Source organism: Gallus gallus, chromosome 2 (assembly GCF_016699485.2).
Source record: "Gallus gallus isolate bGalGal1 chromosome 2, bGalGal1.mat.broiler.GRCg7b, whole genome shotgun sequence".
Lineage (NCBI taxonomy): Eukaryota > Metazoa > Chordata > Aves > Galliformes > Phasianidae > Gallus > Gallus gallus.
This window is the reverse complement of record NC_052533.1, coordinates 2644826-2667952: the sequence shown is the minus strand read 5'-3', so window position 1 is coordinate 2667952 and position 23127 is coordinate 2644826. Positions and strand designations below refer to the sequence as shown.

The window sequence follows — 23127 nt, the reverse complement described above, 5'->3', positions numbered from 1 at the left end:
CAAAGCCATTAAATGAGTTGAATGCCAATCTCAAACAAGATAGCTCCAGGATTTGGTCGCCTTATGGTCCAAAATACAGCTCATGTCCACAGATTTCATAGAATCATAGGGTGGCTTGGGTTGGAAGGGACCTCAAGGATCAACCCCCCTTCCATGGGCAGGGTTGCCAACCACTAAATCGGGTACCAGAACATGCTGCCCAGTGCCCCATCCAACCCAGTCTTGAACACTTCCAGGGATGGGGAGTTTTTCTGGGCAGCCCGTGCTGATACCTCAGCATGCTCTCAGTGAAAAATTTCTCCCTGACATGTAATATAAATCTCTCCTTTTTTTGACTGCAAAAGTCAGTTTCCCTCCTGCTTATAAGCTCCCTTTAAGTCTGCAATGAGATTTCCTCTGAGCCTTCGCTTCTTCAGCTACAACAATCATAACAGCAATTGCTGTATCACTGGGTTGATATTTAGCTATGTTATTTTCTGAGAGAAGGATAGAAAAAGAGAATGAGAGAGAGAAGAGGTGTGAGAAGAAAGAAGAGAAAATCTTAGTAGCACCAGATCAAGTGTGCAGCATTAGTCATCTTGGTGCAGGAATTAATTACAGCTCTTCTTCAAATGCTGGAATCTTCATCTTTTAAAATATACCAAAAAAAAAAAAAAAAAAAAAGCATTTGATTTTTCATAACGTTAAACATCTGATTTCTAAACATAAAAGAATAGCTCAGAGATTGGCTGACAGCTAATTAGGAGGCAGAAGTCCCAAAAAGGTAATACTCTGATTTTTAACATAAAGCTGATTACAAATATTGTTGGGTATACTTTCTGCAAACACTCTGTGGAAGGCTCCTTGTGTCCTTCAGGGATCTTTCTCTAGCTTACACGTACCAGGCCTAGCTTATACATGCCAGGAGCTGAGGTCACTGGTATGAGAAACATGAGGGCGTGAGAAGCTAAGTCTTCATAGGAAATTATAGAAGCTATAGAGTGCTAACGCTGACTTCAGAAACGCTCTCGTGAAACCATTGAGAGAAAATACAGTGCAAAAAAAAAGAGGAAAAATGGAGGAGGCGAAGCCATGCTACTGACCCTTCTGAAAAAGGCTGTGTCCAACTGGAATCCCACTTACTCCATAAACTGCCCCAGTATATATTAAGTTAAAGGTGGATGGAGGCCAGCAAAGCAGATGTCCTAATCTAACCTCCACCCAACAGGATCCCCAGGCGTTTTGCTGTGGCTTGGTGTCCTCCACCCACTTGATCACTTTGGGAAGGGAGAAGAGCAATGTGAGCAGCAACAAGGTCCCAAGGATGCAACAGAAAATACACATCTCACCCTCTCACAGGGCAGAGGACAGCATAGATAGCATTTCCAAAACCGTCAGTGCAAGAGCCACGCTCTTTCCCTTAACTCAAGAATCAGTCAATATGCTTGGAAATGAGTGGTGATGCATTGGCACAGGGAGATGGTGGGGTCACTGTCCCTGAAGGTGTTCAAGAAGAGAACTCTCTTGAACACAGAAGGCCTTATAGAAGACCAGCCTAAGGCTGGGGTTACTTTGCCAGTCAGCCAAGATACCACAGCAGGTAAAGACCTCCCACTAGTGTTTCAAATCTCTTCTTTATGCACTTTTCCCATGTAGGTGTTTCCCTGTTAGAAGTAGCTAAGCTCATTTTTTCATCTTTAATCCTTAAAAAAAAAAAAAAAAGAAAGAAATCTCAGACAAGTAAAGTCTTCTGGCCTTCCAAGTCAATCAAGTAGGGTTAGCTGCCAGATTTTCCTAACAAATGTTGGAGGATTCCCTAGGGTTGGAGCACCCTCATATTTACACCTCAGTGCCCAAGCACCTCTGTTTTCTTTTTATTCCCCCTCCCAGCAGGCTGCCCAGTCATCCTGGGGCATTGCTCGCATAGAACTTGGTCCTGCTTTAATGAGCATAATCCCCTGAGGGATACTTCCATACAAGTGAGGGGGAGAAATGGGCGATAATTTATGATGAGTGCCCTTGCAATTAGCACCTTGTATCTAGTTCTGCCTGGGGAAGATGAGAAGGCCGTAAATGAAAGCATTGCTGGGACAGGCTCTTCATTCAGGAGCTTCTCAGCACAGAGGCTTCTATCTGAGATTCTCTCTCAGTGGTTCATTATCGAAGAAAAGACTGAGAATGATCCAAAATACAGATTCTGGACTGCAGTTCTGATATTGCCTACCCCACCAAGATGTCAGTTACGTGGATGAGGGATTTCAAACTCTGATCAGAGCTCATCACAATTTTCCTATTAACTCAGGAATGTTTTATGGGTTTAGCATTTTTATAGTCACTGCTGACAGCCATGAAATGTAGAGGGTATATGAATATGCACACATATACAGATAATACAAGATGTGAACAGTCAGTGGAGAAAGAGAACGGTAAGAAACATTCCTGGGTGCTGGAACTTGGTTGGGTATATTGTTAAAATATGAGACATTCCCCAGCCTGCTTTTAGTTAAGTTAAAAGCACACACCCAAGCAATTTATGGGCATGGATCAAATGTTAGTGTAGGCCAAGGACCATTCCCAAGAGGCATTTTGAACAGAGCCACCTTGTTCTGGAAGGCCAGATCATTTAATAGGTTAGATGGGGACTGTTTTATGCCAGGTGGCATCAGCTTCAGGGCTATGTTGAATTAACTCGTGGAGGTGTAGCCAGAAAGCCTATCCCACTTGCTGCACTGACAATGTGATTCCTGGAAGCAGCAGCATAGATGACCTAGGAGAGCACACTGAAAGTGAAATGGCTCCTCTGCTTTTCTGAGCTCCTTTATAATCCAGGTCCTAAGGGAAATGCTCTATTTTGCATCTGACAACTATCCCCTCTATTACCCTGGCTGCAGCACACCAGTACTATAGCCAGCAGCACATGAGCGAGTCATATGTTTAACGTCATGGAATCATAGAATGGCCTGGGTTGAAAAGGGCCACAATGATCATTGAGTTTCAACCCCCCAGCAAGCCTTGATTTCTCCTGCAAGACTGGCAGTTGGCAGGAGTGGAGGAGACAGCTTCTAGTATAAGCCTGGCTTGAAGTGAATCCATGAGGAAACAAAATGATGGAATAGCTTGAGTTGGAAGGGACCATTAAAGGTCATCTAGTCCAACTACCCTGCAACAAACAGGAACATCTACAGCTTGATGAACCATGCTGTTGTCCCCTGCCTGCTTCCCATCACACAAAGGCTGTCCCTGGAGGTGTTCCAGAACTGTGAAGATGTGGCACTGAGAGACACAGTTGTTGGGCATGGTGGGAGTGGGCTGATGTTGGACTTGATGATCTTAGTGGTCTTTTCCAGCTTTAATGATTCTATCATTCCATTATTCTAAATAACTCTATTAGGACCTTCAGGATTCAAAAGTCCCTGTGAACCTTGAATTATATCAATGACGACGGTGAGTCAGTACATAAGACCTGACTATGCCATCTCCTCTCTTGGCGATTAGATTTATTTTCTTATTGACCATGTAAGACAGATTTTTGTCATACATGCCTGCTTTATGGGAAGCTCTGTATAACGTTTCTCTCCTCATTTTTACTTTTCTCTCTCTCTCCCCATACTGTTGGTTTTTTTTTGCTCACAAATACAAATGCTCTCCTCTATTCATCTCTGTTCAGTATATCAGTTTCCTAGCTTGAGAGCACATAGAATTCCACAGAAAGCACATCGCTCTGTGCACATCCCTCTGATGTACACCTAGAATTACAGAATCTTCATAGAATCACATAATACTTTGAGTTGGAAGGGACACCTTCCACCAGCCCAGCTTGCCCAATCCCCATCCAACTTGGCCTTGAGCACTTCCAGCACTTCCAGCTTCTCTGGGCAGCCTGTACCATTGCCTCACCACCCTCATTGTGAAGAATTTCAGTCTAAGCTGAAGACATTTCTGCTGTTTGCTGGATTTTCCTTAGTTCTCATGCTTCCCTGCTGCTCAGCATATCCACGGATGCTGAAACCACCTTCTTGTGAAGACCTAGCAATGGCCCTAAGGAAAGTAACGGGAGAGAAGGGGAAAGGAAACACACTTTATTTTTCTGGAGGTGTAGTTTCTCATTTGATACTCTATTTTTTATTTTTAATCCCATATTCTTACAATATGCATTCTAGCTTCACCCACTTCCTCTGTGGGAACAGCTGTCAAAACGCTGCTACATCCTAGGCTACTGCGGCTTTACGACTCACATTAGCAGCTCTTTAAGGGTCTGGCGGAGGCTGGCTGTGAGGTTTCAAGTCTGAGATTTCTCACTACCCAACTGGCAGGAAGTGTAATGCAAGGTCAGACAGGAAGACCAAGGAGCCAGGGAGGTCTATTGTAGGGTTCAATGGGCGGTAGTCCGAAAGTAGTTTCATGGATCTCCCATCTCCAGTCGTATTGCTTCCAATCACCCACTCTTCTTGCTTACAACTACCTGGGCCAAACATCAGTACAAATATCTGCCAGGTTCCTTAGGGCTTCGTGGTGGTCATTCTCCTCCTGATTTGGTCTGGTGCCAGCTGAGGAGCACCCACAATGCCAGTTTTTGTAACACCAGCAGAAAGTGAGCCCTAGCACCTACTCCACTTTTTGTTTCTGTCTGTGACCAAATGATTCCATTCATGCAAGCATATCCAGAGTAAATTCACCCCTCCTTCCCTTATGTCACATAGCCTATCCTTTGCCTACTTCAGCTGATTCTTCATAGCCTATCCTTTGCCTACTTCAGCTGATTCTTCATGGCCTATCCTTTGCCTACTTCAGCTGATTCTTCATGGATATCACCCTGTTCAATTCTGCCACGATAGAACCTGACTGTACCAGATTAGCTCAGATGATCTCATCTCAGATGACCTGTGAGCTCGCAAGAGTTGACTTCCTTGTGATGGATGGAAGTTCTGTAGAGGCATTCCTGCTGAGAGGGTGTGTGAAGTTTGATGCTTGAAGTCTCTATCAATCAGATAGAGCTGGTAAAGATCAATGCATGGTGGCCAGTAGTGTCTGGGAAAAGAGGAATTGTGCTCCCAGCTCCACTGGCTGCAAAGGTACACTATCCACTGAGTACAAGAGGCACAGAAGGTAACCAACCCATATTCCTCCATCTAAACTGTAAATATCTGTATGTAGGCAGATCAATCTTCTTATCAGGCATCAGGTTAAAAGCAGAAAGCATTGTTCAGGTTCTCCGCAGTCCATTGGACCATCCTATGGCATGTTGGCTGCTCTCCAATGGTGGTGCATGCAAAAACACCCAGATTTCACAGTGCCTTTCTCAGCAAGGGGAACATCACATTTCAGAAAATCATGGAATGATTGGCTTGGAAGCAACGTAAAAGCCCATCCAGTTCCAACCCCCTGCTATGGGCTGGTTACTTCCACCAGATCAGGATGCCCACGGCCCCATCCAACCGGGCCTTGAGCACCTCCAGAGATGGGACATCCACAGCTCTCTAGGCAACCTGCAGGATTTGGTTATTACAAATGCTGCTGCAGTGAAAGCTTTCAGCTGAAGCTTTAAACAGGCAAAGCAACACAAAGCAAAAAATGGAAGGCCCATTGGTTGTAGAGGGTTATCTCACTGATTTAATTAACCTCTCCTTTGGTGGATGCTGTAGCTAGTAAGCTGTGAGAAAGAGTGCAATAAAGTGCATTGTATGCCAACGTGAGTGAAGTACTGGATTGAAGAAATCATCATCTCTGAGGACAGACAATACTGAGTGTAAAAAGTATTGAGGAGCCATTTTGTAGAACTTTGGTTAAAGGCCTGTATGTGAGTGCTGCCCCAACATGGAAAATGAGATGGGTATAAGGTAGGTAAAGTAAATGCAAGAATTTGTGTGCACACAGGAAGGAGAGAACTGGATAACTCAGACTTTGTGAAGCACTTTGGAGACATAATCTAGAGTTTTCAAGGTCCTCCAGTGCACCTTCAGTAGCACCATAGCCCTTTTATAGGTCTCACCCAATTGCTGAACATCTTGGGTTGGCTTTCTGCTTGTTTGAATCATCTGGACCACAGTTAGCTGCCCCAGCAGAGTGCCAAACCTATGAGAATGAGTACCTGGCCACATGAAGTTGCTGCAGGGTAGGAAGCCACCTCCAGCCAGCTGAACTGCCTATTGCAGGTTACATGCCTTTTTATTTTTTACCCCATTCCATGAAGATGCTTTAAGTTAATATGTTTACTTGAGTGCTGAGGGAGATGACAGGAGTGTTTGTGCCTGGTTGCCTGCCTCAACTGTAGCACATTAAGCTAAACAGCTTCTTGCTTCATAGTCCATCACCTACTCTCTCAACAGGACCTCAGCCACACTTGTGGTCTACTCCAGAGTTGGTTTGGGGTTGGTTCTGTTGTTTGTACTTGGTTGGTTTGTTTTTAGACAGCTTGCAAGATCAGTTGGACCTCAAGTGGCTACTGGTTAACTTCTCATCTTCCTCCTTATCCTCATGAAAAAATATCACATCTGTGAACCACTGAACATCTGTGGTACAGGAAAGCAGTATCTCATAGCATGCATATACATATGGGCACAGTGTTGTTTCTTGGAGGCTTTGCAAACCCAAATCACCCATGCTGAAGTCATTATTAGGTTGTGAGATGAACAGTAACAGGCTATGGATAATTAAAGCTGCTCAACTGAAATGAATTTCATTTATGAAATGGCTGCAGGAAACTTTTGTGAGGAAAAACACATTTGAGTAGGCATACAATATGTAGACTTCAGTAATGATCTTTTTTTTGGTGCATGCTGTCATTCAGCCAGTCTAAATTTGAAAGTGTCCTCCCTGTTCTGAGCTCCTATCACTCACTCGCTCAGTCAGAGCAAGTTTGCAGTCACAACATGATAGTGATATTCTGCCAAGCTATCATGGCTTCTCCAGGAAACATGGGGACTAAGGCAATCACCAGTCTCCTGAGTTTGCTTAACACTGCATTGGTCAAAACACTGGGACACACCTGGCCCACTCTGTAGCAGTCCTGAATCAGCTCATACTACGTGAGGTGACTTAGAGCAGAAGATCTGAGCTGGGAAAGAAGCGTAGGATTTTGTTCTTGCTGCTTGCAGGTCACTCCATCATCATTCAGAATCAAGACAGAAGCACTTCTTCAGCTCATGGTGATATTATAAGGACAATTACATTTTAACACATGAGGTACTATGCTGGTTTTGATTGGAGGCCAAGATCAAAGACCCAAGATGGACAGACCTCAGAGCTCACTTGACAAGGTTGGTCGTCCCCAAGGCTGGGCTTGGTAAGGACCTGTTTTCCTTACAGAAAAGGAGAACACTTCCTCCTATGAAGAGCATGAGCACTCCTTCCCCTGAAAGCCCTAAGGCTTTTGAGGAGGGGCAGACCACAGTGAGCCCAAACCAATGAGGATGTTCACTATTCAACCAATTAACAGTGACCATTTAATTTTTTTCCAAAGCATACTGGGACCTCACACTGGAAATACACCATCCTACTCCCTAGGGCATCACTCTCAACTCTCTGCTAGGCCTTCCAGCGTTTCAGGGCTTGCATTAGTCACAGGTATGGGTTGGTTCCAAGACAAGAGGTTAGGAATAATGCCGAAAGAGGCACAGGTGCTCCCACAACCACAGAAATTAGATTGTTTTTAACGAGTGTGAAGAAAGAGGAGCACGCTTCAAGTATAATTTAAAATACATTTATTGTTTCATTTGTTCTGGCTTTTTTGTTATACAAAGATGTTAAATAACTTAAATACATTCTTAACAGTCACTCAGAATCAGATTTATACCTACAAGCTGTACATATGAGGTAGAGAAAAATAACTTAGGCTCCCATAAGACAATGGAAAAAAAAAAAAAAAAAGAAAAATACTAATCCTTCATGTTAGTATTCCCACCTCCCTTTAAAAGGAAATACCATCCCAAGTGTGCAAAACAAATCCTAGACTTTACATTCAAGTCTCAGAGGTGACTGTTGGAGACGGGGGTGGGGTGGAACAAGGCAAAATTCCCGTCTGATTTGGCAACTGCTCCTTCAAATGGGTTCATGCCTAAGGGGAGCTTGGCAGGGTTTTCCAAGCATGACCTTGCTTAGTCCTGAGTTCACCTCCACATCTCTACATTTTATCCCTGCTTATCCTGTTGTCAGCTGGGAGAAACTAGCACCTTCACATTGGCCAAAACACCTTCTAGAGTTGCCTAAACTGGCTGCAGACAGAGTCAGGGCAAGCATGCTTTTAACAATTTCCTTCACTAAAAGGGAATGATTCCAGGTGGGTTGCAAACCACACCAGCAGTGTCAGCACCTCTCCTGACTTTCCTGAGCAAGCCCAAGATGAACAGGAAAATTTGGTGAGGGTGTCCCATCAGGTCCCCTTGTCACATGCTGATGAGCAGGGGTTTGCCCAATTCTGAAAACACTCGACAGCAACTAACAAGATGTCTTGTTCAGATATATCCCCTGCTAGCCTGCTGAATTTTCATGTGTCTGAATCATTTATGGTCTTCATTTAAACTCTCCTCACTCACTGGCCATGAAGAAACAGTTACAGGAAACCTACCATGATGCCAGAGCTAAATCGTATTTGCAATATCCATTTTCTCTTCCTTCCCTCCCACAAACTCTAGAGATTCACTACATTTTGTTTAGACATATTCTCTTTCCCAGGACCTTTAAATAGCTTGGTCAAATCCAGCCTTCATTAGTAGCAATGGAATTGAAAAGATTATCATTAATAATATTTATGGAACTAAGCTAGACTGCTTTAGCAATGATCAGACTTCTACAGCCCTGATCCTGTGCCATATTGAGCCTCCTTTGAGTTATACAGACAGCAGTGGTCATAAAACGCATTATTCATTTTGCAGGAAAATACTGCTCTCCAGAAGTCATCACCTAGTTAGCATCCTTAAAAACGATGGCCGGGACAAGCTGACCCTGGAAGCCAGACTCTGCCTACCAGATGTGCACACAGAACCAGAAAGACTGGGAACGCAGAGCTTTGCTGCACCTGTTTTAGCAAGTACAGTATAGATCTAATTTTACTGCAACAGCAACCGAGGAATTTTTCACAGGCACTATAATCTGCCAGAAAATTACCTTAAGGAGCATCTACACCATGACAGTACCCTTGAGAAATCTGTCCCTTCATCTGGATTCTCACCCAACCCTACTATGGCCAAACCAACCTAATTTCTTCACATACATTGGCTAAAGTAGGGCAGCTGAGAAATGATTAACAAAGAAATTCAAGACCTGGGCTGAAGGAAGGCATACATGGACAAGCTGGCCAACCATGAATAATCCTCAGAAATTGTTTCTCCACTGCCCGGATCTCCAAACCAGCTCTGGAAAACAGATGTTCCATAGATCATCCCTTGCTTCTAAAGTTGAACAACAGGCTTCCTGAACTGCTCCAGCTCCCCAGTTTTACATTCGAATTGATGCAAATCGCATCTGTTAGATCAAGCCTTGAATTTGGTCCTCTCCTTTTAACCTTCCCACTCGCTCAGGTGCTTTCTTTCCAGCTACCTTTGTAGAATGCACTCTTCCCAGCCCAACTGAGATCAATGGCAAATATTTAGTTATGGCAAATAGGATTTCCTCCCTCCAAGGTTATGCCAAAACCAGTAAGCACAACTAAAAATCAAAAGCTTGAGGTTTCAGGGTAGGGTTTTTTTTGCATTTCAATTGCAAGCTATCAATTCTGTTCATCTCATAATTCATTTTCAGGGTCCATAGAGAAAAATCCCCTTTAGATTAAACGCATCTCATTTCACCAAATGGAGTCTTTTGGGAGCTGGAAGACAATGAGAATGTAACGTTGAGGATTCATTTTGCACATCTCCACATCCGGTATATATGAGTCAGTCACACAGAATAGAAGCTTGTTAAAAAAACAGATGATGGGTGCAACAATTATTTGTGTGGTTTTTTTTTTTTATTATTTCTTTTAATAGAAAATTCTAATATAAAACAGCAAACATTTTCAGTTTGCCTTGTTTACAAAAATATTATATATATATATTTTTATATTTCTGACATAACTAAATGCACTATTCAATAAAAATATTCTTCCATCAGCTAACTTCTCTTTAAAAAAAAATAATAATAATAATAAAAAAGTTATATAAATAATGGTTGCACCCCACCCTCCCCCCCCCACCCCGAAACCTATCTTGCTGGATCAGATCAGGAGAACCAACGCTTTGACACTTTTGGGGGACAGGAGGTGAAAGGAGGGAGATCGGAAGCCACAGACCTCCCCTACACCCATCTATCCTTCTCCAGTTACATCTGCTGGAAAAATCTGTTTCTCGTGGGCAGAGCGGAGGGAAGAAGAGAAAAAGTTGCTTTGCACTCGTTTTTGGTTTTGTTATGGTTTTATGAAGTGACACCACGAAAGATTCTGGGCCCAGATCAACTCCTATAGTAGTTTTGCAAATATGAGCAATTTCATTGAATTGCACTGGAGATCCAATGGTGTGGTAGTTGGAATTAGCCTCTCTGGAAAAATCCACTTTGAAACAGCTGTAACCCAAAGGACAGCAGTCAGTGTCTGACAGAGGCCTTCAGGGTCTACAGAAAACCCAGATTAAGATCTCAAGAGAGTTTTGAGGGGGTTTACCAATATTCCTTCCACCTACTACATGCTTCAATGCCACTCGAGCTCCATTGGATTCTACCAAAACAAGGTTTTTTCCCCCAGATTCTTTCTTCAAAGATAAGGCAAACATCGGAAAATGCTGGAATTAAACATCCCCCCGTGCCACCCAAGAAACAGCCACAACAAGGTGAGGGGAGAAGAGGGATAACCCACATATGTTTAACCACCCTAGGTCAAAAGGCCAAGAAGACGAGTTCTCCTGATTTCAGAGTGTTAGTACATTTTATACACTGCCTATACATTTAACACATGTGCCTCGCTACTATTTAGTCATTTATAATTTTTTTTTTTTAACCACAGGAGAATAAACCTTGCTATTTACAATATAGAACAGGCAAGTAATATATCCACATTAACATAAATACAATTATTTTTGTGTTTGGGTTTTTTTTTATGGTTTTTTTTATTTATTATTTGTTTGTTTGCTTTGTTTTTAGGGTTTTTTTTTTGCTTTTTTTTTTTTTTTTAAATACTTACAGAAAGCATCCAGGCTTCAGTGCGTGAATTATTATACACAGAAGAGCTCTTTCACTCAGTAGTTCATTCACTCTTTGCCTCGTTCTTCTAGTCTAGCTTTGGCCACCTGCTCATTGCCCACCCAACTCTCTCTCCCCAAACACACCAAGCTACTCTACCCCACAGACACGGGTATTTTCTCTACAATGATATCCATGCCAGCTCTGCCCTCTCTTCTGCATCTAGGGACTCATTCTCCTCTCACACCAGTGCAATGTGGAGTTACTCCAGCGAGGTCAACGGAGACAGAGACACCAGTGAAAAGAAGGAAAATGAGGCCCACGGTTTAAATATAACAATAATAATAATAATTAATAATAATAATAATAATGCACATAAATTGTGGCCCATTCTTTAACAAAGAACAAATATCTAAAAAAAAGAAATGGGCCAGAAATAGTAATTCTGATCCCAAAACCCTCATGTTTTGAGCAGGTTTGGATCCAGCCTTACTTTGGAGGGGAAGAGCTATTCTAGCACACACGCGCACGCACACACACACACACACACAAATGAGCCAAAGAGTTTGCACATATGCACATGTGTGTATGTGAGAGAGAGAGAGAGAGAGAGAGGGAGAAAGATTTTAACATAATACCACATTGAAACCATAAGAAGGTCCTTCTGAAGGGCTTTAAAATAAATAAATGTTCGTTCAATATTTATATATATATTTACGTGTCTGCATATGTGTAGGTACATACTCTCATGCAGACACTGAATAATAGGTTTCTAGTCAGTTTATTTTTTAAACCATTAGATAAACTGCTTGTGAGTGACTTTCCAAGAGGCGCATCTCCCAGAAGCCATGAGACCTTCCTGCAAAACCTCTGTGTCGGATGCTCCACCAGGCATCTGTCGTGGTGGAAGGGACAAATACTGAGTGTGCATCACTCCTTGTGTGGATTACTCCTTCTACAGCACTACCTCAATCTCCAGATTTGTACAGCAAATAAACAAATGTCAAAAAAGAGCCAGTATGCTCTACTTTGCAGGACCATAGCACTACTAAAAGTAACCTCCTGTCCCTCCTGAGTCCCCTATTTCTAGATTTGATGCCAGTAAGTCAGGTCGGGCTGCAGTTATTAATCTTTTTGCCTCCCAGTAGATGCACATAAACAGCTTAAATATTAGTGGCTATTGTTTGGGGAAAGAAAGAAAAAAAAAAAGTAAGAGAAAAAAAAACAACACAATGCCTTGAAAAATAATGGTCCATCTTGAAAAACTGTTCTCTTTTTGCTTGGCCAACTTCTACTACTACTTGAAAAACTCCAGCCAGCTTTCCTCTTTTGAGAACCAGATCAATGGTCAGTACAAAATGGGTGGAAATTGCTACTACTGGACAATCAAAAGCTGATATAAAAATAAAATACAATGCCCTCTGCTCTCCAGTGTTTCCTCAGAAAGCTTTGTTGAGGCATTCACCGGCCACTTCCAATCCCAGAAGCACTTTTATGTGACTAATGGATATTATTGCATCAAGTCCTGGATTGAAAATATCCTCTTCAACGGGAAAAAGAAATGCTGAAGATTGTCATCTCTTTCACAGCGTCAGAGCTATCTACCTCTGCAGTTGACTTCTGGCTTCTCTGGCCACTTGCTATGTTGTCTTTGCGTCGATAAGAAGTTCCAAATGCAACAGTTGGTTACCATTTAGCAACTGTATTTTTAAAATACAGTTCTCAATCTAGTGGTTAAAACAAATCTTAAGGTCATAGGGTTTACTACATACAGCTTGTGTCATGTACCACTGCCGTAGTTAAGAGTAAATGGAATGATGACCTAGTAAAATAAAAGTTGAATCCTCCAAAGGTCCGATCCAGTCCAAAACAGCTGCTATAGAATGCAAGACACTGCTGCATTCCAAGGTGCACTGGAATTTCTCTTCTCCTCCTCAAAAACACATGTCCAAATTCAGCTAACAAAAGACTAAAAAGTTCCAGTTTAAATTTCTGAAGCAATTTCCACAGGGTGAATTCAATCACTAAGAGGTGGGAAGAGGAGAGAAAAATGTCATGCACAAAGGGAAAATAAAATTATCTAGTGGTTTGTTTGTTTGTTTTTTAAGTAAAAATTAAGACAGTGATAGTGCTGAAGGAACTGCATTTGAAGAAATTCTATGGAAAAAAATACAACTGAAGGGGACAGGCACGTCTGGTTTCATAATGTCTTCTCAACCTCTTTCTTGGATATATTGCCATCTGCAACATGGTGGACCCGACTGTACTTAGTGATCAAAGCACATGGATATGGAGCTGTCATTAAAAAGCTTACCATCCAAGTGGGTCTCTTTGTCAGAGCCTTGTTTGCTGGATGTGCAGAAGTGTCATTAGAGGAACAACCTCTACAAGGACTGTTTTTGCTCACCCCACCCTTCTCCTCAGCTTTAGAAGAGGGGAAAATATGACCACTTCTCATATCTCTGCACTCAAAGCAGAAAGAGCTTTCTTTTTTTCTTTTTTTTTTCTTTTTTTTTTTTCTTTTTTTTTTTTTTAATCTGTCCAGCTCTCTAAGCTGCTGGGTAAGCTTCAGGAATAAAGTAATATAGGTTAATTATTCCAGAGAGAATCTATCAGCCCAGAAGTTCATGGAGGATTGATGAAACGATCATGATGTTCCAAGGAGAAATGATCCGTCAAATTGCATGGACGATGAAGGCAAAGGTCAACTGGTGTCTAGCCCCAGTGTGACAGGCACTTATTTCCACATGGTTGGACCTCATTAGAATTCAGTCTACAGGAAAAACAAAACAAAACAAAAACAAAACAGCAACACAGCTGGGTCACCTGTACCCTACAAAGTGCTTATGTCTCAACATAGCTTTCAGATCCCAGAAGGTCAATCAAACCCTGTTTGTCTCCATATGTAGTTCTCATAGATCGTGATCGCCCGCCGCTGAGGGTTGCCATCAGGCAGAACATGCGTCAGTCTTTACAGGTGTAAACCTCCTCTCTCTGGGTGCACTGCTTGCATTCCACGTAGCAGCACCAACGGACCTGGCACTGGCATGGCCGAGTGACCACCCGGCTCTGCGTATTGTGCCCTCGCCCACAGCAGATGCTGTCACAGTTCTTGTCTTTATAACATTTCCTTCCCGAAGTCCCGGGTGAGTATCTGCTCATCAGACAAAAGCTTGGGGAATCGTCAATGTAGACAAGATCCGTAGTCCTTGGGATTTGATCACTGTGACCAGGGATGGATTTCTTGGGCGGGGAAATGTCTCCTTCCCCCGTGGCCTCGTTGGTAGTGCTGCCCACTTTGAGCGACGTCTCGTACTTCTGCTTCAGCTGCTTCCCTATTTCGTGGAATGGAGAAAGCTGCCTCCAGCACGTTCGGACGGTGCAGGACCCAGACACACCGTGGCACTTACAGGTTGTTTCCACACCAGCTTTGATGACCTGCAGACACACACATCCCCAAAAGAATATCAGTTATGGGGAAAGAAATCAAAGCACAGAGCCAAAAAACAAAACAAAACAAAACATAACAGCCCAAAAACATTTGTTAGAAGACTTCTGGAACATAGAGCTGATGACAACACAAAAAACATCTGTTGGACAAAGACAGAAAACACTCAACACTCTTGTGTAGAAATGACACCTGCCAGAATACTGCTTTACATGGGTAGTTAATGACACTACTAAAGCATTCAAAGACTGTTCAGTACTGACATTTACCTTACACAGTCAGATATTAATACGTATTTTAATGCCTATTTATACATTTTAATAAGAACAAGGAGTTAAACTGCAGCAAAAGTGAGTTGGTTTCAGGAAGAAAAGGATGAGAGTGCTGCTGGAATCCCCACAGAGAGGCAAGGACACTCCAGAATGTGTGTTGTGTGCACAACACTCAACATCACCACCTTAAACCCACGTAGCTTCACAGGCTGAGTGAAAAGGCACTTAAGCCATGCTGTTTCCAGCAACAGCAAGGCATAGCATCCCACCCAGTTCACTTCATCACCAAGGAAAATCTTCATGTAGCTGCTTGGAAGATGAATTTGGCTTCTCACACAGCCAGTTTCAAGGGCAACACGTAAAATCTAGGTTGCAGTGAGGAGTCCCTATCCCCCCAGCAAGGACTATGACAGGGCTGGTGGCCTCAGGGAGGGCTGAGGGAACAGAGTCTTCAATTCTGCACAATTTCTGCAAAGAATGTGGGGCAGACACCCTGCAGAGAGGTAAGGGGGTGTTAAATTTTCAGTCCTGGCTATGAGAACAAACCTCATACACTAAAGGTTGTACCATCTACCCGATCCTGAATACACAAAAGCTGTCCCACATCAAGCATAAAAAAATTAACAATAACATAATAAAAGAAAAGAAAAGAATCAAAGCACTTAGGACTGAGGTCTTCAAACTCACAGTGGAGAAAAGGAAAGCATTAAATGTCCGGAAAATGAAGTGGACCCTCCACATCAGTACTGCTACATTGAACTCTGTCTGTTCATACCTCTTGTCTGCCACTACTAAGGGGCAAGGCATAGTTTTAAATTCTTTCTTAATATATCTGCATGTGGGTTGTTTGTTTGTTTGTTTGTTTTTAAACTTATATATATATATATATATATATCCAAACAAGGCTTATCTCTATAGGAGGGAAATAATTTGTTCAAGATATCAGGACTAAACATGTCCGACTTGCTTCCAAAGTCAGTCTACATATAGGACGATGTCCAGATCTTGCATGGGGACACCTTGCACAGAGCTAGCACAAAGCATAAATACAAAAGGAAGAACCTGTGGAACTATGGTATGTGGACGGGAGAGGAGGGAAATAGGTTATTTTCAACCAAAGCAGCATCATGGGAAGTAGGCACAGTATCAGGAAGGGAAGAGATGAATCAAAAGAGTTATTTGCTCATTACTCAGCTCAGAAAGAGATGGCACCAGCTCCCTAGATGCTGTAGAAGACTCTTTGTTCGTAAACCAAACGATGCTAAGGAAGTCCCCTTTTCAAACCAGGCTGCAATAAAGATACTTCTTGGCACAACAGCATATCTATCTTCTTCTAAATGGCACATGGATGGTGTTGGACTCAATGATTCTTATTGGTCCCTACCAACTTGGGTTATTCTGTGAATGCTCTCCTCAGCCTTCCCCAGAGAAGGGTGTACTCTTGGGACCAGCCCATGGACAACATGAGAGTGGGCACGTTTGGACTGTCACAGATAACCTGTATTTTGCCCACAGATTATGAAGAGATATTTATAGCTCTCCCTCCCACCAAAATCGTTTATGTTTTGACTTTAAACGGCTGAAGTATAACCACCCCTTAAAATAGCCACCTAGAACAGAGTCTGTTTTATAGAGCTGCCTCCTGTCGAGGTACTGCTGAGAAATGCCCTTCACTGGGGCATCTATGGTTTCTAAAAAAGAAAAAAATCTCCCCCTCAGCCCATTATGGCATCTGCCTACATTATGGCTTCATGACAGCAGAGGACTGGCTCCAATCCATTTCCTGACCATCCGGTTCTTAATTATTTGGCTACATGAGTCCTGCTGAGCACCATGTACAAATGTGCAATAGGTCATGGACTCAGAGTTGGGGTCTGGCCCAATCCTGATATTACAGAGACATTTTTAGAAAGACACTATGCATAATACGGCCTTCAGCAAAGCCTGGCCAATGGTCACACTTCATTCCTGTGACAGCCAAGACCTTTTCAAATGCAATCCAATAATACACAGTAGCATTCAAACAAGTGATGGGTTACAGAGAGAGATGTGTTACTGCTTATAGTACTCAGCTGGGCCGGCTTGGTTAGGGGCTTGTCACGCTTTGCGTGCCAAAGCGTCTAGCCAACTCTGCAAGAAATCCCACAATGTTAGACAAGAGCATACAGAACACATTTCAACACCAAGAAAAAAAAAGCTCAACAAAACAGCAATCCTCACCCATGTTTTCCCTCATATAAAGTCACGTTGCACTGGCTGTCCAGAAGTGAGAGCTCAGCTCATGTGAAACAAAGCTCCTATACCTGATTTCACGCCCAGGCCATCAGCAAAATGGGCAACATTGCTGAGATACTTGCAGAAGGGCTACACACTGTGCTCATTCATCTTGTTCAGGCTTTTCTCAACCCTCTCACCACCCCCAGCACTCATGTGCATCTGCTCCACCTGGAAAAGGAGACGAACACCATTGTGTAGAGATGGGAAAGCAAGCAACCAACAAGACTTGGCTCAGCTGGTACCCGCAGCCCTTGTCTGGATTTAGAGCAGGTTGAACAAGGCGCAGACATGAAATGATGGGTGGGAACTCAAACACGGGGTTATTCTTGTCAAAAGACACCTCTCCAAAGCTTAGTGGGAGAGCTGGCACTCAAGGCACAAGGATCAACAGGTACCCCAGGCACCCACATAGGGCTGGCAAATATGGCACAATACGTGCTGGAAATCCACATGCCAATGGATCAGCAGCTAGCAGGTGGCCTGAGACCTTCAAGTAGGAATAGGTATGTAGGTTTAGGCACATTGGTTTAGACATCTGAATCACAACATCCCACCAGGGTTGACCTCACCAAGGCAAACATCTGGCCTACATTTCAGAAACATTTCTGAACTCCCACCCAATCCACTGGAGCCAAGGCAGGCAGGGCAGCCTAAAAGGCAGCAGACACCTTCATGTGCTCAGCTGAATGTCTCTCCAGGTTCCCACAGCTGTGCTGACCACATCTCTGCTCACTAACAGGAGCTTTGGAACTCTGCTCTCAGGGAAGCACATAAACTTAGATATGAGAACGTGTGAGCAGAACCTCATCCTTAGAGTACAATTCAGGTGTCTGAAAATTTGCATCTACTGTTACTTTAGGCACTGTACAACATTGTACTTTGCCACCAGCTGCCTCTCCAGATATATCTGCCAGGGCATCTCAAATTTTACTAGGTGCATATATTTAGGAAAGTCTTTGGACTTAAATAGCAATGAACAAATCCCCTAATGAATCAGTCCATTGTTTTGTTTTTCCTGGCCCACTCCTATCTCTTTGCTGACTAGTGGCTGGAAGAACTTGGGTGTCATGCACTGATGGACCCAAGTATAAAAAGTTTTCATTGTCTCTATTCTCATGAATGCTCACAAAATCCAACATCTGGATTTTCATATGGCCACTGTGCAAGTGTGGTGCATCCCAACCATCCCATAAAGCTTCTCCATGAAGGGCAGGGAAGGGCTCAAGAATGTTACAAGGCAGTTATAGTGAAAATCCTAGAAAAGTATCTTCCCCAGACTGCCTCCTCTGCTGCTGTCAGTCACAATGCAGCTCCTCAAGGCGACGTGTGATAGAGAACTGCTGCCTATGGGCCCCTCGCCACCCACCAGCCAAAATGAATCTTGGCAAAGCCTTTCTACTTCCTATCTCATTCCCCAGCTTCCAAAGACTCTCCACCTCTTGCTGAATGGTCCTATCAGAGACACCTATATCCAGCTCCTACTTACAGGACACTTCGACCTTGTGAAATGCCATCACTTTGCTCACAGCAACATAGGAGAAACTGCTCCTGTCTGGGCACTGGGACAGGTGGGTAAATGTCTTCATCATGCTTTCAAACCTGGATGGATTTCCAGGCTAGAATAATTTCACAGAATCATAGAATGGCCTGGGTTGAAAGGGACCACAATGATCATCCAGTTTCAAGCCCCTGCTATGTGTGGGGTCACCAACCACCAGACCAGGCTGCCCAGAGCCACATCCAGCCTGGCCTTGAATGCCTCCAGGGATGGAGCATCCACAACCTCCTCGGGCAACCTGTGCCAGTGTGTCATCACCGTCTGAGTGAAAAACTTCCTCCTAATATCTAACTGAAACCTCCCCTGTCTCAGTTAATTCACCTTTGCTACCAAAAAAGTCTAGGATGCAGAAGGCAGAAAAAGACTAACACAAGCTTAGTGACATGGCTGAGTGGGCATGGTGGTGATGGGTTGATGGTTGGATTAGATAATCATGGTGGTCTTTTCCAACCATGATTCTATTAATCAAGGTAACTCCTCTTCTCTGTTTGAGAAGGGTTCAGAGCCTGATCTGCCTCCATCCTACAGAGACACAAGCCTCTCCTACAACGCACATGGCATCACCACTTATTAAATAACCATGTTTCATCTATACAATGCTGAGCAGCCGTGTGCATGCTTCTGTCTTGTCACATGTATGCATTAGCTTAAACCCAAAGTGCCAAACATTTCATGCTATGTCTTAAACACCACGGCAACCGCACATCAGCAGAGTCACAGTAGCTCAGAAAGGAGGAACAACACGCTGGGACATTTAAATCCTTATCGTGTTATATGCTCTAGAAATATTCCACTATGAAAATGAACTTAAATAAATACAACCAGTGGGACAGGATAGCATCACACATTGAAATTATGTCCTCCCACTCTGAGCAACCACCTGCTCTGGTAGTCTCACAAATAGGATGGCAGTTCGGGAGGAAAATAAAGCTCTGTAAGTAAATCAGTTTGTTTGACTTGGGAACAAAAACCCCCATTGATCTCGTCGTGAGAATAGCAAATACTGACAAAAGCACAATGAGGAAAACAATTATGATACAGCAAGACTGGACTGTCTTTATTGGTGCTTGTTGCTCTGAGGAAATTAGATAGCACCGCAGGACCGCCTGCCCAAATGCCTTTATAAGAGCCATAGGGAAAAGGGATCACAGCAGAGCATTGCTATGCAACATGTAATCCTTCCTCACAACAATGGTTTGCTACGAAGCTCAGACTAAGTGCCCCTGTAATGATCGGTCTCAGACATGCTGCAACACACAATTTCTCAGTGTTTTAGCCGAAATGCCGAGGACAGATTGCCATTCATTCCCAGCTGGGTCACGGGGCTCAGGCGGTGGTTTTCAGACAACTCTCGTCTGGGCAGCAGCAGTGCGAAGCCGGGACGCGGCCGTGGGAATTCCTGGGTTAGAGCCACGTCATGGCTGGGCTGCGGCTGTGGGGCTCCAACCCATTCGCCATGGTTTGGGGGAGAGGAGGGAGCCGATGAACCTCTGTGGGGTTATAGTGCGCCCAGGGAAAAGCCTGCCCTCCGACAGCGCTTTGAGGTGCCTCCATCCTCGACAAACGTATCCTCCTTCAATTTAAATAGGATTAGTTATTGTCTCGGCTCAAATATTGGTGTTTGTTTTGGACCACAGCCACCACCCCCATTCCTTCACAGTGCCCAGACCGCTCAAAGACTTGTCGCTTTGCGCTGGTCTTACCAGTACAAGAGTTTCACAGATTGCTAGCATGCTTTTTTTCTTTATCTTTCCTCTTTTTTCATCCTTCCTCTTCTTTCTCCTTTTATCTTGTTTCTGAGCCTGTCCTCAAACTGTTTTCTCAGAATCTGTGTCCCTTACCACTACTCTTCTAACTCCAATGTTAGTGAAATACCAATTTAAGCACAAACACATAAGAAACATACAATAACATACCTCAACTTGAGTATGTTAATTCTTTCCCCTACTGTATTCTTATCTCACCTGCTGAGAAAGTTCTGCATAAACAACCAACTACCATTACTTATGGAACACAGCAAACGCTTTCCTCCAGTACGTTGATCCTGAAGCCTTAGAAAGACTTTGGCTGAGCCAGTCTCTACCTGAAAGAATCATAGAATGGCCTGGGTTGAAAGGGACCACAATGATCATCCAGTTTCAAGCCCCTGCTATGTGTGGGGTCACCAACCAGCAGACCAGGCTGCCCAGAGCCACATCCAGCCTGGCCTTGAATGCCTCCAGGGATGGAGCATCCACAACCTCCTTGGGCAACCTGTTCCAGTGTGTCACCACCCTCTGGGTGAAAAACTTCCTCCTAATATCTAACCTAAACCTCCTCTGTCTTACTTAAACCTCCCCTGTCGTAGTTAATCATAGAGTCTCCAGGTTGGAAAAGACCTTCAAGATCACCCAGTCCAACCATCAGGAAGGAGGGGGAAAATCCAGACAGCATGCTTGTGTATTCCTATCTGTCAGAACCTGGAGCAATTAATACTGGTGCTGGGCCTGCAAATTGCACCATATGTACCAAAACAGGAGATGTTATATACAAATAACCTCAGAGAGGTTATTTGCTTGCTTGTATTTGTACCTCACTTAAAGCATGGTGCAAGATTCTGCTCTGCAAATGCACCCCCGAAAAACTACATAAAGGATGCATTTTGTATCTTTTTTTTTTTTTTTTTAATGCAACAGCTGTGTTAGTAAGTTCAGATGGATTTGCTTTGTCAAAAGGAGCAATTATAACACTATTTTTGAGGGTACTGGAAAACTGTGACATTACAATGGAAAGTACCTGTTCAACAAACTCCAGAAGTTGACAGAAACATGCTTTCCAGTGAGAACCATACAAGATAGGGTTGGAGGTGCTTGCAAACACTGTCTGTGCAACAGGAGACCAGGGTGCCAGGCTACACTTGTGTGTGACCTTTAGTGAGTCACTTAATCTTTCTGGGTCTCAGTTTCCCCTCTGTAAAATGGAGATACGGCAATGAAGAGGGTGGTGCTCTCTGATAACACGTTATGTGATACTTCGTGAAGTTCCTCAGACAGATGATAGCAGGGCAAACATCTACCTGATACAGAGAGTCTATCTCCAGAGCAGGAGGCACGCTCAGCCCTTGAGGTCCCTGCCAGCACTGTCTAAGGGAAAAAGCCATTCCTTGCATGGACTTCCAAAACAAGCAAGCCAACAGCAAAGAAAAGTCCATGCTCCTCCCACCAACCTCTGCAGAACATCCCACGTGGTTTCAGAGATGCAGGTGTAACAAGTCTCAGGACAGGTTTGGAGCCCTGCATCAACAAGGGCGACAAGGATGCTTCCAAAACGTGCAGACTGAAACATGCAGGTCAGTATTGTGTGATAACAGTTAAGGAAGCTTCATGAAGGGAAAGAATTTTAAAGGGAGATATTGCCCAAAGTGAGACTTTTAGGGAGGAATTTTCTTGTTCCCCTTTTCCATCCTCACATAGTTTTGTACTGAATGCTCTCGGATCCCAAGAAGCCTTTCGTTAAACCCCTGGCTTCAGGGTCCTAAGGGCAAAGGCTTGCTTATGTCCCTCCTTCTGAAAGTATAAAGGAAAAAGGGAATGAGAACATGACAATTTTTTTTTTCCCTTGGATAACAGCAGCCGCCTTTAATAGTGCCCCTTGGATCTGCAAGACATGCTTGACCAGACATACCTCTGGAAGAGGTCAGCACTCCTGGGATTAAGAAACTTAGCAACGCTCCAGAGAGAGAGTTGGAAAGTCATGTTTAATGATACTTTGCTGAGAAACTGGGCAAATTTAATTAAAACATCACTTACTCAAGCCCAGTGGAACTAATTGAGTGCTCTAATATTCCAACTTTTCATTAATGGGTTACAAAAGAGGGCTGCACTTGTGTGTACAAGGGGGAGAAGAGGGGGAGGATATAGAGAAGAAGAGAGCCTCAGCAAGACTGCCTGTGCTTCATTTAATATAACCAAGAAACTTCACTGCTGGCAGCGGAGCTTTAATGCAGTTGACTTCTCTCCCCTCCATCACCCCCATCCCCTTGACACATACTCTCCGCTCCCCCCAGCACACATCCTCTCCACCCAAGACCACTCAGAAAGAATAGCTGAATGAGCAAGAGTAGATTTTGCAAAGGAAGGGAAATTGCTTTTTTAATAAGTGGTCTATTCAGAGCTCCTACTTTTCAATAAAGAGAAGGCTGGAGAAGTCTTGGTCTAATTACCTCATCCTTGCGCTAGACAAGCTCGCCCTTTCATTAGCACTTGAGGTCATATCATATAACTTTGTAAGCCATCATGGGCACAACATGTTCAGTGATTATTTCATTGGTGGTGGCAAAATTATGGCTGGCCCATCAAGGTTGTTAAAAACAGAAGTAAAATAATAATTAAATGAGAACTTCTACCAAGAGACACTAAAACTAGGCGGGATAGGATAATGTCACCCTTCCAGAAAGATGCAAATTGTTT

The 23127-nt window shown here is 43.5% G+C and overlaps 1 protein-coding gene across 1 annotated transcript in view; it reads right to left on the bottom strand.

The window, feature by feature from the left end:
- Positions 1 to 11026: 11026 nt before the first annotated feature.
- Positions 11027 to 23127, bottom strand: part of WNT9A (Wnt family member 9A) — a 53601-nt gene continuing 41500 nt past the window's right edge. The window contains exon 4 of the mRNA NM_204981.3: positions 11027 to 14562. Coding sequence (NP_990312.2) covers positions 14089 to 14562 — 474 coding nt within the window. The 3' untranslated portion in view covers positions 11027 to 14088. The remainder of the gene's footprint in view (positions 14563 to 23127) is intronic.